This window comes from Lissotriton vulgaris, chromosome 2_2 (genome assembly GCF_964263255.1).
Source record: "Lissotriton vulgaris chromosome 2_2, aLisVul1.2, whole genome shotgun sequence".
Classification (NCBI taxonomy): domain Eukaryota; kingdom Metazoa; phylum Chordata; class Amphibia; order Caudata; family Salamandridae; genus Lissotriton; species Lissotriton vulgaris.
This window is the reverse complement of record NC_141688.1, coordinates 299,031,897-299,055,720: the sequence shown is the minus strand read 5'-3', so window position 1 is coordinate 299,055,720 and position 23,824 is coordinate 299,031,897. Positions and strand designations below refer to the sequence as shown.

Genomic DNA, 23,824 nt, shown 5'->3' with positions numbered 1-23,824 from the left:
TGAAACACAAACATCACGTACAATGTTACAGAACATGACAGTGGAGGAAATTCATACCATCATCTATGTTTTGCCACAGGATGTCCAGATATTGGTCGCGGTCCGCTCTTGTGTGCTCGTGGTTGAACCCCAAGGAGTGTTTAATCTCATGCTGTATGACGCCTGTCGACATGCAACTTCCTTCATTCAATGAGAGATACTGAGCCCCGCCAATCTTCCCAATGTAGGACCAGCAGCTGAAGAAGGACAATAAATGTGAGGACTGTATTCCTGCAGAAGAGCAACTGATCTTTTCTACTCCACAGAACACAAATTCAGGGCCTAAATTACAATGATTTGGCATTGGGCAGCGCCGTAAGTCTTTTTTCTGCAATGCCCGGTGGCATATCGAGATACTGTGCATTCCTGTCCTGCCAACGCTGGCACACAATTTCTAGAACCAATGCAGGCACTTTTACACCATGGTTTGAGGGTGTCTGCGTAGTTCACAGGATTATTTTTAGGCAGGAAGGAAAACCTATCTGCACAAAAACTAATCATGGAGGAGCTTTCCTCTTTCTATGCAGCATACATAGAAAGAGAAATACACCTCCCCTGAGGAGGCATACAGCTTTGGGTTATTCCCAGGTTTACAGATCTTTTTAAATCTGGAAATTGCATCAAACTCCATGCGTGTTCCGGCGGAAAATCCACCCCAATGCTCAATGAACACCTCCCTGAAGCAGTGCAGGTACATGGAGCTGCGTTGCCTTACACCATATCTACGAAGAGGCTGTGTGTGACCTCTTAGATATGGGTCTGCAGAGCTGGAGTGTCATAAAAAGTGACATGCTGGTAGTGCAAGGGGCTTCATAATAAGACCCACAGTGTTGTGCTATTTGCTATTCTTTATAGACGGTCAATTGTAATGCATGTATGGGCTGTTTAAAGCATGTAGTCATCTGGGGAGGAGGAAAAGGGATAGGAAGATACGTAAGTAAGTCTTGCAAATTAGACATAAACCATGATAAATGGGAGAGGTACTGTAAGGCAACTGATTTTTTTAATGTGAAAAAGCACAATTTATATAAAGGATTGAGAATCTTTTGAAGGGTATTTAAGTTGCAAAGGCTTATTCTTGAAAATACATTTTTAGTTTGTTTTTTAAACTGTATGATCAGGAAAACTCTGCAAAAATAATTTGAAGAAGTCCCCACATAAAAAGAAAATGTGAGTGTAGAAACTGGAAAACTGGGCAAACTGTAATTTGAGAAGAGGGTAAAGTTTGATTATATGTGTACTGACGGAGCCACCGGGCCCGTCCACACACGCACGCACGCATGCACGCATTCAGCCTGAGGGCGGGTCACGCCCCAGGTATAAATAAATGGGCGCGAGACCGCCTCGGGGTCTTCGGCCCTAGCTGCCAGCTAGTGTCTGCATTCCTTTATTGCACTATTGTTTAGTTAGGCCCCACTCTGCGGCCTAGGTGGTCACTACCTCTGCTAACAGCACACTGGCGACGAGGCGGGTACTCTGCCCACGCCTCGCCCCGTGGACACGCCTGCTGTGTCCCGCGGTGTTTTAGGCGCCGCGCTCACGCTGCCTGCGCTCGAGCCTGTGGCTGCGACCCACGCCGTCTCCTGCGTGGGTGGTGCTGCTGCCTGGGCCTGGTCGGCCCTGTCGGACCGAGAATTGAAGCATCGCGCCTGCCTCGGCGCCCAGGTGAGCCACCCACACCCCCATCCTCGGGGCCTCACCTCACTGTCGGCTGCCACCCGCCGTGTGTCCTGGACGGGGGCCCACCACCGCACGCCCCCATCCCCGACGGACCCGTGCAGCTGTGCGTAGTCGGTGTCTGCCACTCCACGCGGGTACCTGAAGAGCGTCTGCCGGGGGGAAGCATCGGCCCCCGACGCGTGCCCCACCCCCACGCTCAACATCCGCCGATGTGCACGGTCTGCCCCTGCGTTGTCTCACCCATCTCGCGGGCACGTGTTTCCCGCCCTCGCAGACCTTCGCGCCCACATGTGGCCCACGTGCCACCACACATAGAGGATGAACGTGGATGGGGACGGCAACGCGGCTCCTCCGCCTCAAGCTCCGGCCCATCAACAAGCGGCCCTTCCTAATGCACAGGCGCCAGCCCCCGTCGCCAACGCCGCACCCGCCCTGCCTGGACATGCCATGGCTGCGCCGCTCCCACCCTTCAGCGAGCTAGCGGACCCGCCCACAGCGGCTGCGCGGTGGCGCCTATGGCTAGGGCGGCTGGAACATTACTTCGTAGGTGTGCGAGAGACTGACGCTAAAGTGAAGCGCTCCCTACTCATGTGTTACGGAGGTGACGAGCTGTACGAGCTATTCGAGACCCTGCCGGACCGGGGTGACGAAAATGACTACTCGGCCGCAGTCACGGCGCTCAATCGCCATTTTGACCCACGCGCCAACCCAGACTACGAATGGTTTAAACTGCGCCAGGCCCGTCAAGCGGTAGGCGAGTCGATCGACGTCTACTATGCGAGGCTTCACAAGCTGGCTACTTCCTGCGAACTGCCGGACCGGACTCTGGAAATCAGAGCACAACTAATACAAGGCTGCCGGTCAGTCCAACTGCGGCGTCTCATTCTACGACAGCCCCGGATTAGTCTAGGCGAGATCCTCGTCCTAGCAAGATCGCATGAGCTCTCCAATGCCCGGGCTGAGGCGATGCAAGCTGCGCTCGACAGGCCCGCCGCTCCAGCGAAACACGTGTCGGTGAAGGAGGAACACGTCGACGCTCTCCGAAGAAGGCCTTTCCAAAACACCCAGAAGACCCCCACAGCTCACGTCACAGCGTTCGGCCTGTGGGAACTGCGGAATGGATCACCCATCGCAAGGTCGGTGTTTTGCGAGAGGGAAGACCTGTTCAAATTGCGGCAAACTGAATCACTTCGCCAAGGTGTGTCGCAGCAATGGCAATCGACGGACTGGCCAAAGAGGGAGAAGCGTCGCCCAAGGTGTGCGCCAACTGTCGCTGGAGGACCCTAGCGCCGACGGTGACGCTGCCCAGTCGGCCTGCAGAATTGACGATGAAGATCACAAGGTGTTCTTCGTCTCGTTTGTGGGACGGGAAGGTTCGAGAAGGAGGCCACCGCCCATGTGCGAGGTTAAGATCGACGGGTCCCAGGTGAAGGCACTGATCGATACCGGCACATCGGTAAATGTGATGGACAATGTACAGTATGAGCGACTGTCCCCCCGACCGCCACTGTCACCCTCAAAGGCAAGGATATACACGTACGACAGCGATGACTCACTACCCCTGCGAGGTGTAATGACGTAACAGTTGCGTGCAATGGCCAGGAAGTGAACACCAAGTTCCATGTGACAGGCGGCAAGCGCGGCACGCTCCTCAGCTGCCACACGGCGGAGGACCTACATCTGGTATTCTTCACCAACCAGATACATGAACGACATGCGGATACCATGTTAGACGAATTTCCAGCGCTCTTTCAAGGTCTAGGCCGCCTGAAGGGGAAGATGTTCAAGTTGCACATCGACCACACGGTGAAGCCCACGGCACTGCGACATCGAAGAGTTCCTTTTCACCTGCGGCCGCAGGTAGAAGCCGAGCTAAAGAAACTAGAGGAACTCGGGGTGATAGAGAAAGTATCGGGCCCACCCCCTGGGTGTCACCCCTCGTGGTGGCCCCCAAGTGAAAGCAACCAGGGGCCATAAGACTTTGTGTGGACATGCGCCTCCCCAACAAGGCCATTAAGAGGGAAAGGCACCTCATGCCAACGATGGACAATATAGTGGCAGATTTAAATGGAGCCCGCTGGTTCTCTAAACTGGACCTCAATGCTGGATATCACCAGCTCGAGCTACACCTGGACAGCAGGAACATCATGACCTTCTCGACCCACGTAGGCCTCTGCAGGTATAAGCGCCTGAGCATCGGTGTCTCCTCGGCCGCCGAAGTCTTTCAAAATGCAATCAGGGAGACACTGTCGGGACTTCCAGGCGTCATCAATCTGAGTGATGACATCCTCGTCTTCTCCAAGACACTAGAGGAGCCACATGGACACCTTCGGGCCACACTCAAAAGACTTGCGGAGCACGGCCTCACCCTACACCGGGAGAAGTGTTCCTTTTACAATGAATCGGTGGAATTCTTCGGCTACGTATTCTCCCGAGACAGCTTGAAGGTAGATCCGAAGAAGGCGGACGCCATCCGGGCAGCACCGAAACCGACCTCTGCGACCGAAGTCCACAGCTTTCTAGGGATGGCCACCTATTGCGGTCGTTTCATCCCCAATCTGGCGTCCCTGTCGGAACCCCTACGCACACTCACAAAGACGGGGCAACCGTGGTCGTGGACGAAGAAGGAGGACGAAGCGTTTCAAGCAGGGAAAGACGCCCTGATAGACGACCAGGTCATGGCCTACTTCAGACCGCACAGACAAACAGAGGTTGTCGTGGACGCCAGCCCGGTGGGGCTGGGTGCAGTCCTGCTACAGAAGACGGAAAGTCAGGAATGGGTTCCCACCGCATATGCGAGCCGAGCACTGACACCCACCGAGATGAGGTACGCACAAATAGAAAGAGAGGCGCTCGCAATCAAGTGGGCGTGCCAGCATTTTCACTTGTACCTGTTTGGCCACGAGTTCAAAATCATCACGGACCACAAGCCACTTGTACCGCTGTTTGGGGGCTCTGCCAGGCTGGCACCACCCAGAATCGAAAGATGGGCTGTTCAGCTCCAACCATATCGATTCGAAGTCATCTTCCGCCCTGGAGCAGAAAACTGGCGGACTTCCTGTCAAGACACCCAGGGCAACTCTCTCCCGCATCGGAGCTAGAAGACGGAGAAGACGTGGAGGAGTTCGTCAGGACACTGACCCAGGATGCCTGTCCCAAAGCGCTCACGCTGGAGGAGATAGGTGCTGCCACAGAACGGGATGAATGTCTCAGCAGGGTAAATATTTACAACAAGGGGTGCCAGAAACCGGTCCCCGGTAGCTTGTCTCCTTTCTGGTGAAGAATTGGCTTGGTAGTTTAGTCTGCCCTGTTCCCATGATGCACTGGGCCAGGGACAGACTGATTTGCATATAGCCAGGTTCTGAGCTGGGATGGGGCAGTGAGATAAATAACGGTGATGGATCAAGCCCTGATCTTTGGACTGGGTAAGAGTGGTCTGTTTAACTCAGACACTCTGTTCATCACCACCCCCTTTTCTATATCGTTTTTGGCCACTATAGGTGTGGCAGGGTATACTCAGACATGAGTCCCTTTCTCACTGCTCCATCAGGATTCAAGCAAGCCGGGCCGAAGAAGGCTGAAATGCCAGAAACCGGTCCCCGGTAGCTTGTCTCCTTTCTGGTGAAGAATTGGCTTGGTAGTTTAGTCTGCCCTGTTCCCATGATGCACTGGGCCAGGGACAGACTGATTTGCATATAGCCAGGTTCTGAGCTGGGATGGGGCAGTGAGATAAATAACGGTGATGGATCAAGCCCTGATCTTTGGACTGGGTAAGAGTGGTCTGTTTAACTCAGACACTCTGTTCATCACCACCCCCTTTTCTATATCAGCAGGGTAAAGGCCACACTTGAAAGCCACTCCTGGAAGCGTTTCCTAGAGGGCTGCGGAGCGCTCACGCAAGAAGAACAGACTTTCCGGCAACAGATGTGGAGAGCTCAGAGTGAACTATGGGGCCCCATGGCGTGGTGCTAAGAGGCACCACCATTGTCATACCAGCGAGCCTGCAGAAAGAAGTAGTTCGCCTCGCCCACCAAGGGCATCAAGGAGTAGCAAAGACAAAAGCTTGCCTGCGCAGTCGGGTGTGGTTCCCTGGACTAGACAGTGCTGTGGAAACGGAAATCAAAAACTGTCATTCATGTGCAATTACCAGCCAAGAACCAGCGCCACACCCCATCATCACAGAGGACTTGTGTGAGACCCCGTGATCAAAGATCAGCATGGACTTCGGATCGTTCCCTGATGGGCGACAGACCTTGGTGCTCATCGACTCATGCTCCAAGTTCCCGGTAGTCGAGGTGATTCCGTCCACCGCGTTCACCCACGTGAAGCCCGCACTCGACCGTATTTTTGCCATGCTAGGTTTCCCGGATGATGTTAAATCGGACAATGGACCGCCTTTCCAAGGCAGCGATTTCAGGGCATACCTCAGCAGGAGAGGAATCAACCACAGAAAGATAACGCCGCAGTGGCCGCAGGCAAACGGAGAAGTCGAGAGGTTTATGAGAACAATGAACAGAGCCCTTAAGATTGGTGTGGAACAGAGAGAAGCCCCAGAAGAGTGCCTGGCCCAGTTCTTAAGTGCCTATCGGCAAACCCCGCACTGCACCACCAAATGCGCGCCGGCGCACGTCATGTTTCGCAGGACCCCGCGAGACTGCATACCGACAAGCCCTGCATGGAACGCCCCCGAGTTAGACCACGAGGCAACCCAGAATCGCAGGAGGAGTACCAATGAAAGGGCCAGCCGAGCCAGACATGCCCAGGTCAGACCACTTGCGGTCGGTGATCACGTGGTGCTGAAGACCCGTCAACACAGCTGGAAATATCAAACCCCGTTTGAACCCGAGATATGGGAGGTCTTGAACATTCACGGCACAATGGTATCGGCCATACATGGTAGGAGGGCCGTTATCAGGAATGTGTCATGGTTCAAAAGATTTTCTGGAGAAGGCATCGAGAGGAGAGAAGAGTTCGAGGACGGAGAGGGAGGCGACGAAAACCCATCCCCTCCTGGGACGCCGACGGAGCCATCTGTTCGGGAAACACCGGAGCCCAGACTGGCCTCAGACTCTGGCACCAGTCCGGAAAACGGAGCAAGTAGCCCAGTGGAACCGGAAAATGAAGAATCCGCTGCAGAGCCACGGAGCCAGAGATACAATCTCCAACCCAACCCGACCCCCTGTCAGAAACTCAGGGACTATGTATGGGGTCTCCGTGTCTCTGGAACTGTAAAGTAACTGGGACTAAAGAACTGTGGGTTTGGAGGGATGTACTGACGGAGCCACCCGGCCCGTCCACACACGCACGCACGCACGCATACAGCCTGAGGGCGGGTCACGCCCCAGGTATAAATAAACGGGCGCGAGACCGCCTCGGGGTCTTCGGCCCTAACTGCTAGCCAGTGTCTGCATTCCTTTATTGCACTATCGTTTAGTTAGGCCCCACTCTGCGGCCTAGGTGGTCCCTACTCCTGCTAACAGCACAATATGGAATACTTTTAAAACTCTGCCTACCACTAGATTATTTGCAACTTTGGGAACATCAGATTGGTCCAGAAGAGAAGGAAAGAAAAACTACATAGGACACTGCAGAGAAGCTTGGGTCAAAATGCCTTTCTTGGCATGACCTAGACAGCTGCTGGTGAGTGTTGTTAAAGGATCAGTGTTGTTTAGGCAGTGTGTGGTCGATGATCTGTTAATAGCCGAGCTTAGGTGTACTACTTTTTCAAGCATAGAAACATAAAATGTTGTGTTGAATCTTTTTGCCTTCAAACTCATGGTCTGTAGGTTTCACATCACTACAGCAGGCACTCCACCTAACCATACACCAGAGTGAGATCAAAGCAAAAGAGCAACCACAGATTTATGAGTCCCAGCGTCAAGTCATGTTTAAGCTGTGTGATGGTTTTCCCATTATAATTGTAATGCAGTGAAGAGGACCAGCCAACTTTAGTATGGAGACCATATTGGATCTGACATAAAGCATGTTTGACTCCTTATTAACCATCATGCATTCATGAGACAGGTATTTAATGGCCATTCCTGTATGTGCAGGGAGGAAGGATGCAACGTTCTATATCTAAACTCTAGTACAGTCTTTTGTCACCACTATGTCAGACTCTCCTCTGCTAAAACAATGAGTTCATTCTCAAAGAATAGCATTCTTTTCCATATACTATGCCACTAGTTAAAAGGGATACAAGCATACGGCAGGAATACAGTCAATTAATCTTACATAATGTAGAATACAACGCAGCCAGCCAGGGCAAACATTGTTAAAATGGTAAGCCCCGATGTGACCCAAATGTGATGTATCCCTGAACAATTTTTAAAATACATAATTCATTAATACATTTCTTTTGAGAGTAGCTACATTTAAAAATAAATATTCCTGAAAGCCTATCTAAAGTCTATTTTGCCTACATTTTGATTATTTTAAATAATTTTATAGAGTCACTAGCATCGAATAAATAACAAACTCTTTTTTTAAACATAATTTAAACCCTTTGCTGCTAAGCCTTTCCTGCCTTGTGTTAACCCTATTTTTGGTTATTTGGGTACATTCGTGCTTAGGCCATCATAATTGTTTGTCCACCTAATGTATTCACGCCAAATTTGCATCCTTTTTTCCAACATGCTGAGGATTCTAAAGGTACCTAGGGTTTGTGGATTCCCCTGGAGGAGACTGAGAAATTAGCCAAAATACAGGCAACTTTTTAGAGTTTGGGGAAAATAGCAATAAGTGCTGCAGAAGAAAGCGCCTGTTTCTTTTTCCCCGCAAATGGTAATAACAAAGGGGTTGCAGGGCTAACATCACCATCTTCCCAGCTTTCTGGAACAGGCAGACTTTGTCAGAAACGCAACATTTTCTACAAAGTTTTGTCATTTTACTGTAACATAGACTATTTGTCTATTTGTTTGTGCTTGCCACCTTCTTCCAGTTAATGGTAGAAATGGGTGTGAAACAATAATGGATACCAGAAAGCTATACATTTCCAAAAAGTAAATATAACAAGTCGTTATTTGTGAAGTTCTTTCAAGGTTTTCCTGTAAAAAGTAAAAATTAAAATAATGAGTTGAGAAGAACAACTGTTTTTGCCTATGTATTCAAATCTAAATACAGCATAATACCAGTACATTTGCTGTACCATTCTGGTTGAAGGAATATATAGGATTCGTAGGTTCACCAAGAATCCATAGGGCCAATAACTGAGGTGCACCTTGTGATGGTTTTATATTGTGTATACAGCAATTTATTTGCCAAAATATAAAGAGTGAAAAACATGTATCAAGGAACCCTATGTATTTCCAAAATGGGCACCTTTGAACACGCCAACACAACTTGGTCACATAGTGGTTTTTCCAACTGTAGGACCAAAAATGTAGTATACGCTATAGTCTGTCCTTGTCCTAAAGTCTATATAGGCAACACTAACCAACAAGTGAATACCCGTATGACACAACATAGATCACGCCTTAAAAACAAAGTCCTAACTGCGCCTTTGGTCCAACATTTTACTGAAAACAAACATGGGGATAATGAATTTCAGTGGACTGTATTATTTAGCATGAACCAGTCAAAACCAGGCATTAACACAGAGCAAATCCTATTGAGGAAGGAGGCTTATCTGATATTAAAATTTATTAGCACACAAACAGGGCTGAATTCCCTTTCCGAAATCTCCAGGCTTTAAAAACACGCAGTTGTGATTTTTCTCCCAGAACTACAACATCCACAATGCCCAGCGGTAGTTGACAATACTGTAGGAGCCACACATGGCCGCCAGGCTATCAGAAAGTTCGCATTCCCTGGTCCGTCATAGGAAGAGAGAGGTGAGTGAGCGCGAGGCCCCCACATGCTACCGCGATCCCCTCACTTTCTTCCCCTAAACAACTTTGCTTCTATCCAGGCGTTCAGCGCGACTTGGAGGAGCCCAAACCCTGTTCCCCGCCACTGAACCATACCTGTGGTTGTGTGAAACAAGGAGAAGCAGAAACGCCATTTGCGATCTCCGCCACAGTTGTCAACAGACACAGGTATGTCTCTACCAAAAACCAATATGATTGTTCACAAGGGTAAAGAAAACAACGGGCACTGAGCACAACCGTTGATTGTGCCTTTCAGATTGCGTTTGGAGCCCCAGAGAGAGTTTTCCTGTTTGGAGTTAGAGATTTTTACAACTGTAACCTACAAACACTGACTTCACTGTAAAAGGTACAAACCCATAGCTTTTGCGTTCTAGAATCAGGCTGACTGTGCTGCTCCTCGGCTGACCAGTAAATATGCCTTATTTTTACACATTAGGTCAACTGTCTCATTAAAAGGCCGAGGCTTACATTAGCCTCATTAGAATAATTGGACCGCGGGACCGCGTCGCCCATTTATGACGGTAATTTGTCTTGTGACATCCAGCGTCCTCAGGGGGAATAGATTTCTATTTGATTTCAGTCACGGAATGCACTTCTTTTATATCTTTTTGTGTAGATTATCCACAATAAAAGAGCCCTGATGAGAATCTGAAATTTATTCTCAGATTCGAAACGCGTCGGCAGGCAGGCACTAAAAGAAAGATAACAAGAGTTTATGAATTCATTGTTTATCACTTTGACCTAATTTTCAAAGTTGTCTTTTTGATCTTTCCTAAAGAAATTTTGTTGCCATTTTTCACCTTGTGGTTCTTGTAGTGGTTTGTTATTTCGCAAAGAAAAATTATTTGTGGATACATAATCGCTATTTGTGACAAAGAAGTTTGTGTATAAATTGTTTATAAGTGTATATATGTTAGATGTATAGTAGTTTTGTATATATGTATAAGTGTTTTGTACAGTGTTTTTCTCATCCATGGAAAAATATATAAACAGTATTGAAAAATTTCAAAGTGTTTAAATAAAATAACCCCTACAAACAGAAGATTTTTTCTTTGTTTGGTTGTTCTTAAATTTTGGGACTAGACACCAGAGTGGGGGCCAGCAATTATTTTCAGTTCACTGAGCATATACTTAAGCATTGGCAGATATTGTGCCCGACATTAATTGGGTGAGCGGGTTTCAAATAAAACATTACCCTTCACCCCCTTGCATGCGGCCGCGATTCTGCACCTGTGCGGCAAAATCACAAGTGGGCTGGTTTATGACACCCCCCAGCCGTCATCAGCACACGAGCGCCGTACTGCATGACGGCTGGGGGCCGTCATCAGTATGCAAGGGGTTAAGGCTCAAATTGTAGATATACTTTATGGAATGCAGCCGCCCTACGTATCAGGTCATGATACGTTGTTTCATCATCAGAGGAAGAAGATCTGGTCAGATATAGAACCGGATCAGTATTATCAGGAGGATCTGAGTCATAAGAATCCAACGGATTGTCCTGAGGTGGGATTGAGTATTGGTCTCTACCTTCCACCTCCCCATCTCCTGTGTAGGTGTGCAGTGAACCCTCAGGTGACTCACTAATAGAGTGAACAGGTGAGAGTTGTGGTGATGGGGTTTGAACGACAGGCTGAGATGGTGGTGGGCTGATGTGTAGTGGGATGTAGCCTAATCCTCCCTTTTCTTCTTCTTTGGAGCAAGAGTAATATCTAAAGCCTTCTTAAAAGACAGCTGTCTTGTTGCAGGATGTGTTTCTGAGTGACCAGGCCTGGTGAGGATAGGTCCCGTTTTTAGGTGAATCATTACGTGCTTTTGCCAACTACTGGTAAAGTACTTCAAGCACCAGATCTATTGTTTCCACTGTTTGTTTGGAAACTGTCAGTTTTCGGCTCCGGTGTAGGTTTAGCCAATGTTTATTTCAGTGCTGATGCTTTGGGGTCCGAAGCCGATTTTCTCAGTGTCGAGGACGGCTCGAGTCTGATGTGGTGGGCTTGATGTTGACAATCTGCTGATTAGGCTATTTTTGGTGCTGAGTCGAGGCTGGACATGGCCGAAGCAGCCAGTCGGTGCCGACCATGGTTCAAAGGTAGTGGAAGCCCAACAACCATCTTGAATTTTTTGGTATAGAGGCAGTTGAGTTTTCATCACCGTTTGCTGTGGACAGTGAGGAGGTTGGGGGAGTACAGTACTCACTGTTTGCCCTGGAGTGATTTCAGACCCTGGAGTCATGTCAGACCCCAACTCTCATTAGTAGAAAGGTTGCCTTTGTTGCAGCTGATGAAAGGTCCTCCACCTCAAGCTCTGGGTCTCCCGAACCAAAGAGGTACAGTGTGCCTTCAGCGCTGCATCGAGACATTTCGAGTCGTCAAACCCTCCGATCTCTTAGAGTAAAAAGACTTGCAGGTGTCATAAGTTACCTCCTCTTGGTCAGAGGACAGGAACATGTCATACACCTGATGTAGGTCGGTGTGTGTAAACTTTGCGTGACAAGCAAGGCAAAAACAAAAAGAAGTCCATTCCACCACCATGTGGCCATCTGTTGGAGTGAACACTGAAGGGAAAAATCTGCCAGAAGGGTGAAGGCTCAAAGGGACCTTAGTCAAGTGGAACCCCTCAGACAAATTTGAGGTTGATGTTATAACTAGGGAATAGGAATAGAACCGTGTTCTAAAACAATACCGACGTATCAGTGAAATGACCAATGACATTGTCGGACCGGAGCAGAGTAGGACACGTCCAAACTTGACAGCAGAAAAAAACAATCTAACAATGGAAAAAAAAAACTAACAATGGAATTGAGGAACATGCACATTGCAAGCAAGAGGAGGGGTCACTGTACCACGTGACAAAAAAAAGACATATTCGAAGAAAAATAACTTGCGTACATCTGAGCCCAACAAAATATGGCAAAATTATGCTGAGCGTGTGTTTCTATAGTCACACATGCCTCAAACTTAGGCTTTAGGCAACAGAAGGGACAAACTCAAGCTGGACAGCCTAGAACAAAGAGAAACAGCAAATAGAAAGCGAGCAAATGTGAGTTACAAAGCCAATGGTAAGCAATAGGCGGAAAGTATTGCCTGGGAAGCTTTCCGAATGTCCCCATGATGTCATTTGCAAACCGGCTTTGACCAAAAAATGGGGTCAAACGCCAGACCAGTGTTTTGTGTGATATTGCCACATGTGGTCCTAGGGCACATTTGTTGGATATGAACTGGGAAGCCTGAGTTCTCACCTTTTCTGTGCCCTACATTTAGACCTTAGACAATCAGGGTACCCAGAAGCATGCGGAGCAGCATCAAGAAAGTCCTTTGTACAGTACCCTGCCAATTAGATAGCTATCTCTGGGGAAACGGCCTTTATATCATGGCTGAGCCACGCGTGGCATTTCCACTCAAGTATAACAATGCTTGCCTGAACCGCGAATCTGTCTCAACCATGCATATACGTGGTTAAGGACAATAGCAGTCTAGTGCCCAGATGGGCGAGGAGAGCAACAAGAAGTGTCGGAACAGGAAGCTCTGGACGTGAACAGGTAAGTGGGACATGGTTTGGGGGGGGAGGGTCGGTTTTAGGGCTCAAGGAGGAGGGCAGGGTGTTTGGTGGATTTTTTAAGGAAAGAAGGGTCAGGGTAGTTTTAAGGGCTAGCTTTGGGGGAAGGTTTTAGGGATGGGGTCGGTTTTACGGTTCACGGCAAGGAGGGTAGGGTTTGGGATAGTTTTTATTAAAGGAGAGAAGGGTTTTAGGCCTCAGTGATGGCAGAATGGGTAGGGGTAGTTTCAAGTGCAGCGCAGGGGTAAGTTTTAGGGCTTAGGGCGGGGTCCTTTTTGGTAGTGAGCAGGTTTTGAGGCCTCAGGGTGGAGGGAGGGAAGCTGTAGTTTTAATGACAGGACAGGACAGGGTTGGTTTTAGTGCTCAGGGCGGGCTGGGGGCAATGTAGGGTGAAAGATTTTTGTGCTTAGGGTGGGTGGGCTTGGGGTATGGTAATTTACCATCCATATCCTTTTAGCAATCAAGCCTTTACAACAAAATGCATTGTAAAAGCATGAGTGGTAAAGGAATGCGTGGTTAAGATTCATTTGTTGTTGGGGCCGTGTTGTAGAGGCACGTGTGGCTCAGGCAGGAGTCCTTCTATCATACAACACTATCTCTGTGATGAGGAACAATAGTTCCCAAAAGGTTTACTGCCTAAAGAGTAGAAGGTGTCCATCCACGTCCCACCACAGTGTGAACAGGGACCAATTTGCATGTACTGACCTGACAAATGGCCTTCTGTGCAATGTTCTGACAGTAGTAGACCTGTTGATTCAAGTACGCTTTCATGGCCATTATTGTGGGGATGACACAACAAGAGTTTCTCAAATATATGAGGTAAGAGGTAATACCTATCCTGGCATTTTGATCAGGTGAGAAGGTGTTTGTAGGGTCTAAAAGGACATACCCTTCCCCAGAGCGGATGTACAAGTAGTCAGTCTCCATTGTGCGATCAGTGAACTGGACGCAGGTCAGCGTGTTGAACTCCTGTAGTGCTGCCCGGATCAGAGCCTTGGAGCTATCGCCTGGGTGAGGGTGGGTAAAAAGAGATTGAAAGCAAAATTAGGATTGAAGGATGGTGACACTGACGCTTGTGGATCCACACCAGGACTTCCTGGAGGTCACAAACACACACACACACACACACACAAAAATAGCAGCTGCACTGACAACCAGCATAGTCGTCAGTGCCAGACTGAGTTATGGAAAAATCAGACAACTCTTGGTCGTAGTTAGCCTGCGATTGATTTCACCCAAGTTACATTGGTCTTTAAAGTCACCAGGTGTCTACTCCACCCCATTAGCCAATACTGTGCAGGTATTCTCCAACTCCTGATACTGCCAGTATTTGAAAAAAGTCATCAAGAGCAACCAATAGCCACTGTGTTGAGGAGACTTTCTGCCGCACTGAGATTGCACTCTAGGTGAGATTCCCTTCCAATCTCCACTGTATGAAAGAGAACCCACACCTCTAGGAGCCCCAGAGTGAAAGAGGACACTCCCCAGTGGTGCAAAGGAGACGTTCTATCTCTGTCTACATGCAAAGTGAACAAGGACCCCCTCCAGTAGCCAGCGCTGTGAATGAAGACTTCCTTCTTCTATCAGCCTTGCCTGGAATGTGCTTCAATTCTACTGTATGCTTTGTACGGGAGAACCCCTAGCTCCCATCAGCCTGCAGTGTACGGGAGAACCCCTACCTCTCATCAGTTTGTATTATGAGGGAGGACCTCTTACTTCCATCAGCCTTTAGTGGAAAGGAGAACCCCTAACTTCCAACAGCCTTTATTGGGAAGGATAAGTAACTCCCACCACCCTGTATTATAAAGGAGAGCCCCCAATGTCCCATAAGCCTGAATTGTGAAGAAGAGACCCGAACTCCCATCAACCTGACTGTGAAGGAAAACTATTTGCCAGTGTTGTGAAGGAGAATCTCTAATTCACATCAGCCAGTCTAGTAAAGGCCTTAACACGCACTTGAGATAATACAGTAACCCGCTTAGGTGTTGAAAGCAGCTCTAAGCCTATGGCTTGCAGTGAGGCGGATTTTAAAGATTGGATATTTCTTTGATTTTGCCCATATCTGGGAATCTCCGTGGACGCCGGATTGTCTAGAAGGTGCCCTGAGTCTACCCTTAAAGAGGGCTGGCATAACAAAATGGGGCGATCTAGTGACAACAGACGGACTGGTCCCATGGGAAGTCCTGAATATCAGGGCAGACATTCTGCTTCCCAGGTTTAAATATTTGCAGCTCACTTCATGGGCTTCGGCTGAAGGGGGAGAGGTTGAAGGCAATTGGGAGTTTGAGACCTTGCTTCAGGACTCTGGGCAGAAAGTTAAAGAAGTGGCAAAATGGTACGGATACTTCTTGGAGGTGGAGGAAGAGAAAATGAAGGATCTATTGGGAGTTTGTAAAGATGTTTTACAGGAGGGCAGTCTACACTCTCTGTGGGAAGACACTGTGAAATTACTGTATGCCACAGTGACATCAGCAAATTTTAAACGTCATAATTTTTTTGTTATTCACAGGCTGTACTGGACCCTGCAAAGATTATTTAAGCTTCTGTTACCGCCTGTCCCAAGATGTAAAAGACACAACTTTTTACTCCCTTAAGTGCTGCGTCGGGGCGTTGGTCGACGGCAGCACTACCTCCCCAGTGCTGCGCACGACCATTGGACGTCCATTCAGCACTAGTTCCAATGGACAGCGCAGCACTGGGGAAGGATATTTGCGCCGCATCTATGAGGTTAAAGGCCAAAAATGTACACATATTTTTTGCTTGACTGGGGCTGAAAGAATTTTGGAGGGCCGTAGAAAGTACTGTAAGGGCCATATTGGGCACAAATATAACCTTAAATGGAACACTGGTACACCTTGGGGTGGACTTCACCTCTCAACAGGTCCTAAATTACAAACAGCGTGGTTTGTTATTTTACTTGCTGCTTTTGGCCAGGTGGGAAATATGTAAGCATTGGTTGGACTCCCATCCCACGAACCCACTCTCATGGGTAACCCGCCTTCTTATTACACACATCAAGCAGTTTATGCAGGAATACTCGCTAATGACGTCACCAAGTAAAATTATTCTACACTGCAATGGTCTCTAAGGAAATTGGGATAACTGTACATAAATTAATATAGACCAATCAGTACTATATAGAAAAATTCTCAATCAAATAATCAAATTGCAAGGTTACATAGTCAATTGTAGCATTACAGATGTTGTATAAGGTGTTTCGATCCATGTGAACAGTGCGTGGATCATTATCAGGACATTTAATTAAGATTTGTTTCTATAACAAACCGTGAGCATTGCCTGAGCCTCCCTTAAATGTTATCTAATTGTTCGTTTTTGTTTCTGTCGTTGGATGCAGGCTTGTGTCCCATCTTCAGTATTTTCATTTGTATACATCTCAAAGAATTGCTAAAACATTAAATATTTGACTTCTGTCCGGCTGGACAAGTTTAGGCAATATAGTACTGATTGGGTCTATATTCATTTATATACAGTTAACCCGATTTCCCTAGGGACCGTTGCAGTGTAAAATAATTCAATCCTGCAGTCCCTGGCTGACTTTATTTGGGTCCCCTTGTTGTTTCAAAATATGTCACCAAGTAAAAGGCCTCCCTCCCAACCAATCAGTTTAACGTGAGGCTTTACTAAAGACAATGATAAGTAGAAAGCCTCATATACCACTGTTGCATACACTCCCTAGAGATGATATGGTTATGGGGCGTATCCCCCTCTACCAGGTGCCCATTCATAATGCACAGTGCTGTTACCAACTAGTATATGGACAAACAATATATATATATATATCTCACTATATCCAGGATCTAGAATGAAGGGCACAGTGATGGTCCCTTTTCTGGAGCTTGACCAGATGCATTGGTGACACGTCACAGCACTGCGGGTCAGATGCCTCCTGATGTCCCCCTCGAACAAAAGGATCGAACTTCCTGAAGAAAAAGAGGAAATGAGGGCTTGAGGGAGGATAGTTGCATGCAAGAAGAAACATCTTGTCTTGTAAAACACTCTTGCTGCACACACTGAAATTCTGAAGATTAAGGGACAGCATTCTTAATCAGACAGCAGAAATATGATGTATGACGGTACTACGCATTCCATTGTAATGCATGTCATTACAATGCAGTCATTACAGTCATTACATTGTGGTAAAATTAATTACCTGGTACTGAATTTCTATGCGGTAAAGTCAATAAGAATAACTCATAATAAATAAGAGGCAAAATCCGTGATATTTGAGGTTTCTCAAAAAGGGTTTTATTCCTATAAAAGGAATTGGGTGATTAGCATATTGGCTCGAGCCAAGGTGGCATACCGTTCCGTCACCACATAGGTTCGGGAAGGGACAGACTGACAGAGTCAATGGTAATATGCGGGTATGCAAGTATGCGACAATACATTATTGACAGGCATTCATATATATAGTCAATGCATTACAGTAAAGGCATATGCAGGAGGCGTAACAGCTGAAAAGAGAGATAAGAGTGCATGTACGTAATACAAAAAGGCGTTACAATAGGCGTGCATGAAGGCGTGAACAAGAACGTCATTTATCATGATGTCACAAGTAGGCGGATCCATGAGTGAATCCGGCAGTGTCAGCAAAAATACATGGCAGAGGTGCGCGCGCAGCAGTATGACGTGTAATGTACGTGTAACTTGAGGGGTGAAGGGGGACTTGACATTTAGCCCTACATGTGGAGACAGATGTCTGGATGTCAGATCAACCTAATCCCAAATCGTATCTAATATCTCATGTTTAAGGAACTGTATTATCTGGAAGGAAAAGGTCTCTCGGACAAGAGGCTATTCTATACTGACTGTGAGTGCGTGTATGAGCGTCTACGTGTCTGCATGAGATGCGAGGGGTGCGAGGGAGGGCATGGGCCTACCATGGAAACAGAGCCATGAATTACTTGCATAGAGACAGTGAGGCCAAGCCCTTTGCTCTGCAGCTGGAAGGATGTTGACATGAAACTACTAGACAGGAATGTATTTTCGAGGAGTGGAGCAGATAATTCGAAGGTTGAATACAGTCTTGGCAGGCAACAGGCTGAGCCAAGTACCGTTAGCCGCACAGGGAGTGAGGCAGAGGTCACGGGTATAGATGCAAGCCCAGGTTTAAGATTCAGAGTCAGAAGGCAGAAAAAGGCTCGATGGCAGAATTCAGGGCCTACTTCGCCAGAGCTGAAAAACGTGTAAAGTACACTACATAAAGACGTTGGCATGGCATATTTAGGAACGGACTATTTGACCCATTCATGGTGGATCTGAAAGAGGACATGTTAACGTTGGACGCAAATGTATTTGCGTCTTCATAGCTTGAATTGGAGGGAGCATACATGTACTTGTAGCGTGTACACGGAGTCGTTGGGGTCTAAGATAGGGGACACAATTGATCACAAAATTTATATTACCTCATTCCCTCCTTGTCCCCTACGGACCCTTCATGATATATCGATCTGCATGAATCGATCAATCTGTTCATGTAACATCATTTGCTCTTCTTTCTTCTTTTGACGTTTTGAATGGGAATTTGAATGCGGAATACATGATGTGGCGCACAGGCCGCAAATCGCCGGTCCACATTGTAAACATAGGCAGCAACTGAATACTATGAGAAGGCCAATGCCTAGGAAGGATAGGATCTTCCATCCCCAAGTGGTCAACGTTGTCCAGAACCAACCGGACCAAGTCCAGGTGCCTGGATTCTGATGTATCAGACTTACAATTTTATGGAGACGTGTTATAGCTTTATATACCGTTGGCGCGTTTTCTGGAATGAAAACACAGCAACTTGACCCGATGACCTTACAAGCTCCACCCCTATCAGCTAGGATGACGTCAATGACGAGACGATTTTGAAGAACAACAACCCGCATGGCGGACTGCTCTTCTGTTAAGTTGCCTAGAGCGGAGGTAGTTTCATTCACTACTGCTTCGAGGGTTCTAGTTAATTTGCGTATCAGTTTACTATTGAAAACAGCACCTAAGTAGGGGAAGAAACCTTTATTGAAGTCTGTGTATTGCTCCCATGCCGTTTCAGTGTAGTCGACAATCGGGAGATCTTTTCGGAGTCTATTGTTTACTAGATTGGTATTTCTGTGATAATCAGGAGGAGCTAGGAAGACAGGTGGCAGAAGGAATGCAATGTAACAGGTACCATCCCAATCTGGAGGCAAACGTATGTATGCGGTATGGCCACAGACAAAGTAGGAATGACGAGTAGCTCTAAACGTGGATTTGCCTTGATCATTGAATTCGATCACAGTAGTACATTTACTATGACCTAAGTGTATGGAACCATTCTTTCTGATACATAATTCAACTTTGACTGGTAACACTGACATAGCAGGTAATACTGGTGCGGCTTCGGATTCAACAGTAAGAATCATGAGGTTAATTGTGTAATTACCTAATCCATATACTTCATTTTCTAGATCAGTTCCTGTTCTAGTGGGAAGTCCCTTCTTATCAGGGTAACAGACTTTAAGTAGAACTAAGTTCAGGTTTCCCCAGACCCAATTCCCATCGTAAACAGCAATGTCAGAATCTAAGGAATTAATCAATCTAAACCATGCCCCACAGGAGCCATTGTGAGTGAACGGGTACGGAAAGAGGGGCAGAACTCCCTTGTATTTCTGGTAGGGAGGGAGTCGGCCACATATCCAGCAGTTTGTAGCATTGTTAGTCTGATGGGAGTGATGTAACATACTAATGAATGTGTTGTTGCGCAGCGCAAGTCTGTAAGACAATTCATGGGGAGGTAATTCGCTAAAAGAATGTTCGGCAGTGACATTGTAAGCAGATTGTGCACGCTTGAAAATAGGGTAGTACATGTGTAATAATATACTGGCAGCAATAATAAGAAGGCTTAGGAAAAACATAATCAGTAATGTCACTATACAGTGACTACGAAGTGATTTACAATATGCACGTTTCTTGAGTTGTCTCTGTCTATCTCTCTCTCTATCTCGGTCTAGGGGATACATGTCAGAAACTAATTTAACCGTTTCACCTAGGGGAGGACTTAAACAATTAAACTGTCTGACTTGCTAGACCGTAACTTTAGTCTATATTCTTCGGAGGCGGTTTTCTCAACCAGGGGGAGTTTTGAGTCAGTTTGTGGAGGAGGGCAGGGCTTAGAGTCCAAGTCCGAAGGAAGTCCGTGAAACTTTTTGATGTGGCTCGAGTGCAGCCATCCTTTTCTGCCCTCCAATTTAACAGCCGTCCTTGTCGTCAGAAGAACCAACTTCGGGGTCTGCCAGCGGGGCTCCAGTGGACATCTCCGGTCAAAATTCCGCACGAACACAAAATCGCCAGGGACCACTCCATGGGGCTTCACCTCGGTGTTGTCGGGAAAGGCTGCAGCTACCTGTGAACGACAAGATTGTAGTGCAGACATCAAGGAGGCAAGGTAATCTGTCAGCATAACGCAATCAACATCTGTGATTTTACGAGGTATAGGCGTCCCCCACATATTTGGTGGCCTACCGAAGACCACTTCATACGGGGATAGCCCGGTTCGAGAGTGCGCAACCATCCTCATATAGAAAAGGGCAACTGGCAAGGCTACTATCCAGTCAACGCCTTTCTCTCTACATATTTTTGAAAGGCGGATCTTTAGAGTCTGAATATGGCGCTCCACAAGACCTGCTGCCTCGGGATGCCGGACACAGTGGAACTTCCACTGATACCCTAACAGGAGTGTTATGTGTTTCACAAGCTCGGATGAGAATGGCTGACCGTTATCTGAGTACACGATACGGGGCAAACCATACCGTGGGAAGAACTCGCGAACCAGCTGCTTGGCTGTGGTCGGAGCAGTGTAATCTGGGACTGGATATGCTTCTGTCCATCGGGAAAGTGCACATACGACTACGAGGACATACTTGAATCCTCGACAACGTTCCATCTGGATATAATCCATCTGGAGGACTTCAAAAGGGTGATCGGGAGGCTGAAATCCACCTTTCTCTACAGGAATGCTTTTACCTGGATTGAACTGACAACAAATCATGCAAGTACGCACTTTTTGTTTCGCTGCTGCTCGTAAGTTCTTATTGTACCATATGTGTTGAATGCTATCTAGCACTGCCTTTTCTCCTAGGTGTGCTGGGCTATGTATAGTGTTAATGATGACTTGAACCATAGAATCGGGGAGAAACCATGTAGATTTTCCCTTCGTCATCCATCCTTGATCTGTTTGGATCCCTCCTAGTTCAGTCCACTTCTTTATTTCATCTGGTGTGGCATGTGTCTGTATGTCAATTACATCATGTGCGGGATCCTTGACTGTCATGCAGTGTGATTGCGTCGGGACTATTGTCTTTGTCAAGTCAGTTGCATGCATTCGATTCTGGGCAGTTTGCTTAGCTGTTCGGTCTGCCAGGTCGTTACCCTGGGAGATCGTATCGGTAACCTTTGTATGTGCCTTACACTTCATAATAGATATCGCAGTAGGTAGATGTATTGCATCTAACAAGGCTTGAATGAGGGGACCGTGTTGAATGTTGGCACCGTGAGAAGTTAAGTAACCTCTCTCTCACCAAAGGACTCCGAAATCGTGAACGACTCCGAATGCATAACGTGAATCAGTGTATATGTTAACTCTCTTATTTTTGGCTTGAATACAGGCTTGTGTCAGAGCGATGAGCTCTGCTGCTTGAGCTGACAGGGTGTCGATACAATTTGTTTCTATAACTTCGGTGTCTGTCGTGACTGCGTAAGCTGCCACTAATTCTCCTGTACCTGTTCTCATACATGAACCATCCACATAAAGTGTCAGGTCTGGGTCTGGTAATGGGACATCTGTCAAGTCTTGTCTGGGTTTCGTCGTAATAGTGATGACTTCGATACAATCATGCTTCAGTGGGTCTACACCGCTTAATGGCAAAAGTGTGGCAGGATTCAATGTGCTGCAGCGTCTGATTTCTATGTGTGGTTGAAACAATGTCAATTCATAACCTGTCAGTCTTGCTATGGTCAAGTGTTGGGTCTGTGTACGATTTAAAAGAACTTCCACGGAATGTGGAACTTGTACTGTCAATTGATGTCCTAATACTATGGAATCGCTCTGTCTGATTGCTAAAGCTGTCGCTGCGACTGATTTCAAACATGCAGGTAAAGCTTGGGCTACTGGATCTAATGTGCTAGAAAAGTAAGCACACGGTTTGTGTGAACCTGCTTGTTCCTGAGTGAGGACTGACAAGGCAGTACCTTCACGTTCTGTAACAAAAAGTGTAAAGGGCTTACTGTAACATGGTGTTGCTAAAACTGGTGCTTGACATAAGGCTTTCTTTAAGTCTTCAAAAGCTTGTGCATGTTCCCGAGTCCAAGGGAGGACAGTCGATGTCGCTGCCTCCTGAGTTGTCAACTGAATGAGTGGCTTTGCTAGAAATGCATATTGGGGAATCCATTGTCTGCAGTACGAGGTGAGGCCTATGAAAGCCCGCACCTCCTTTTGTGTTTTCGGTGGTGACATGTTTACAATTAACTGGATGCGATCTGGAGTGAGCTGTCTCCCCACTTTGGACAGCAAGTGACCCAGGTACACAACTTTCTGAACACAGAATTGCAGCTTTGAAGGGGAAACCTTGTGCCCCTTGTCAGCCAGGAAATTTAAAACCGTCAGTGATGCTTTTTCACATTCGGGTTCGCTTCGGGCGGTGATCAGCAGATCATCGACATACTGGAGTAGGGCGGTGTTAACAGGCATGTGGATACTGTCAAGTTGTCTTTTCAGTGCTTGGGTATAGATGCTGGGGCTTTCTGTGAATCCTTGAGGTGCGCGTGAAAATTTGAAACTTCGTCCATTTAAACTGAATCCGAACAAGTATTGGCTTTCTGGATCAATTGGGACGCTAAAGAAGGCGTTCTTGAGGTCAATTACAGTAAAGAACGTCGCTTCTGAATCAATAGCTGTCAGTAATGAAGAGATATCTGGAACCACAGGATACTGTGGTACAATGCATTTATTCAATTCGCGCAGATCAATAACTAATCGATAAACAGGTGGTGCATTTGGATCAGTACGTTTAAGAACTGGGATGATAGGAGAATTACATACATTGGAGTCGGTTTCCACGACCACTCCTTGTGCAATGAGCTCGTCAATTATTCTCAGTAAAGCCACTACAGCATCTGGAGGTAACTTGTATTGTCGAATTCGTGGTAATACCACTCCTGCTTTAAGTGTGACTCGATATGGTGTAATGTGCATACAACCTACATCAGTGGGGCCTTTCGCCCACAAGTGTGCAGGTACACTCTGTAACCGAGGATCCATGTCTCTTAATACATAATGGCCTTTAAAATCTCGCAAGAATAATCGTACTCCTTCCGGAGAACAGCATATTATAGCTCCTAGAGCTTTCAGTGTCTTTATACCTAATAGGTTTTCTGGACATGATTTTGTAAGTAATAAATCTGTAGTCCGTGTCAAAGGACCAACTGCAAGTGGAAGTGGCTGTGATACTTCATTAATAATAGGCTTTCCTGAAAATTCAATGGAAACATTCTTTGAGCCTGAGAGGGGTGCCCCTGGAACCTCATTGTGACTGATGGTGGTCCTGCTTGCCCCTGTGTCAATTAAAAACTTTCTGTCTTTTCCTAACACTTGACTGTGTACATAAGGACCCTCTTGATCTACAGGAACTTCAATAAGGGGCAAGCCA

The 23,824-nt window shown here is 47.0% G+C and overlaps 1 protein-coding gene across 1 annotated transcript in view; it reads right to left on the bottom strand.

Moving 5' to 3' along the window:
- LOC147729342 (embryonic protein UVS.2-like) overlaps window positions 1–23,824 on the bottom strand; it is a 251,093-nt gene that overhangs the window by 182,339 nt on the left and 44,930 nt on the right. The window contains exons 3-5 of the mRNA XM_086959917.1: window positions 16,946–17,080; window positions 14,029–14,146; window positions 58–236 (exon numbers count right to left, since the gene is read on the bottom strand). Of these exons, the coding sequence (XP_086816043.1) occupies window positions 58–236; window positions 14,029–14,066 (217 nt within the window). The 5' untranslated portion in view covers window positions 14,067–14,146; window positions 16,946–17,080. The remainder of the gene's footprint in view (window positions 1–57; window positions 237–14,028; window positions 14,147–16,945; window positions 17,081–23,824) is intronic.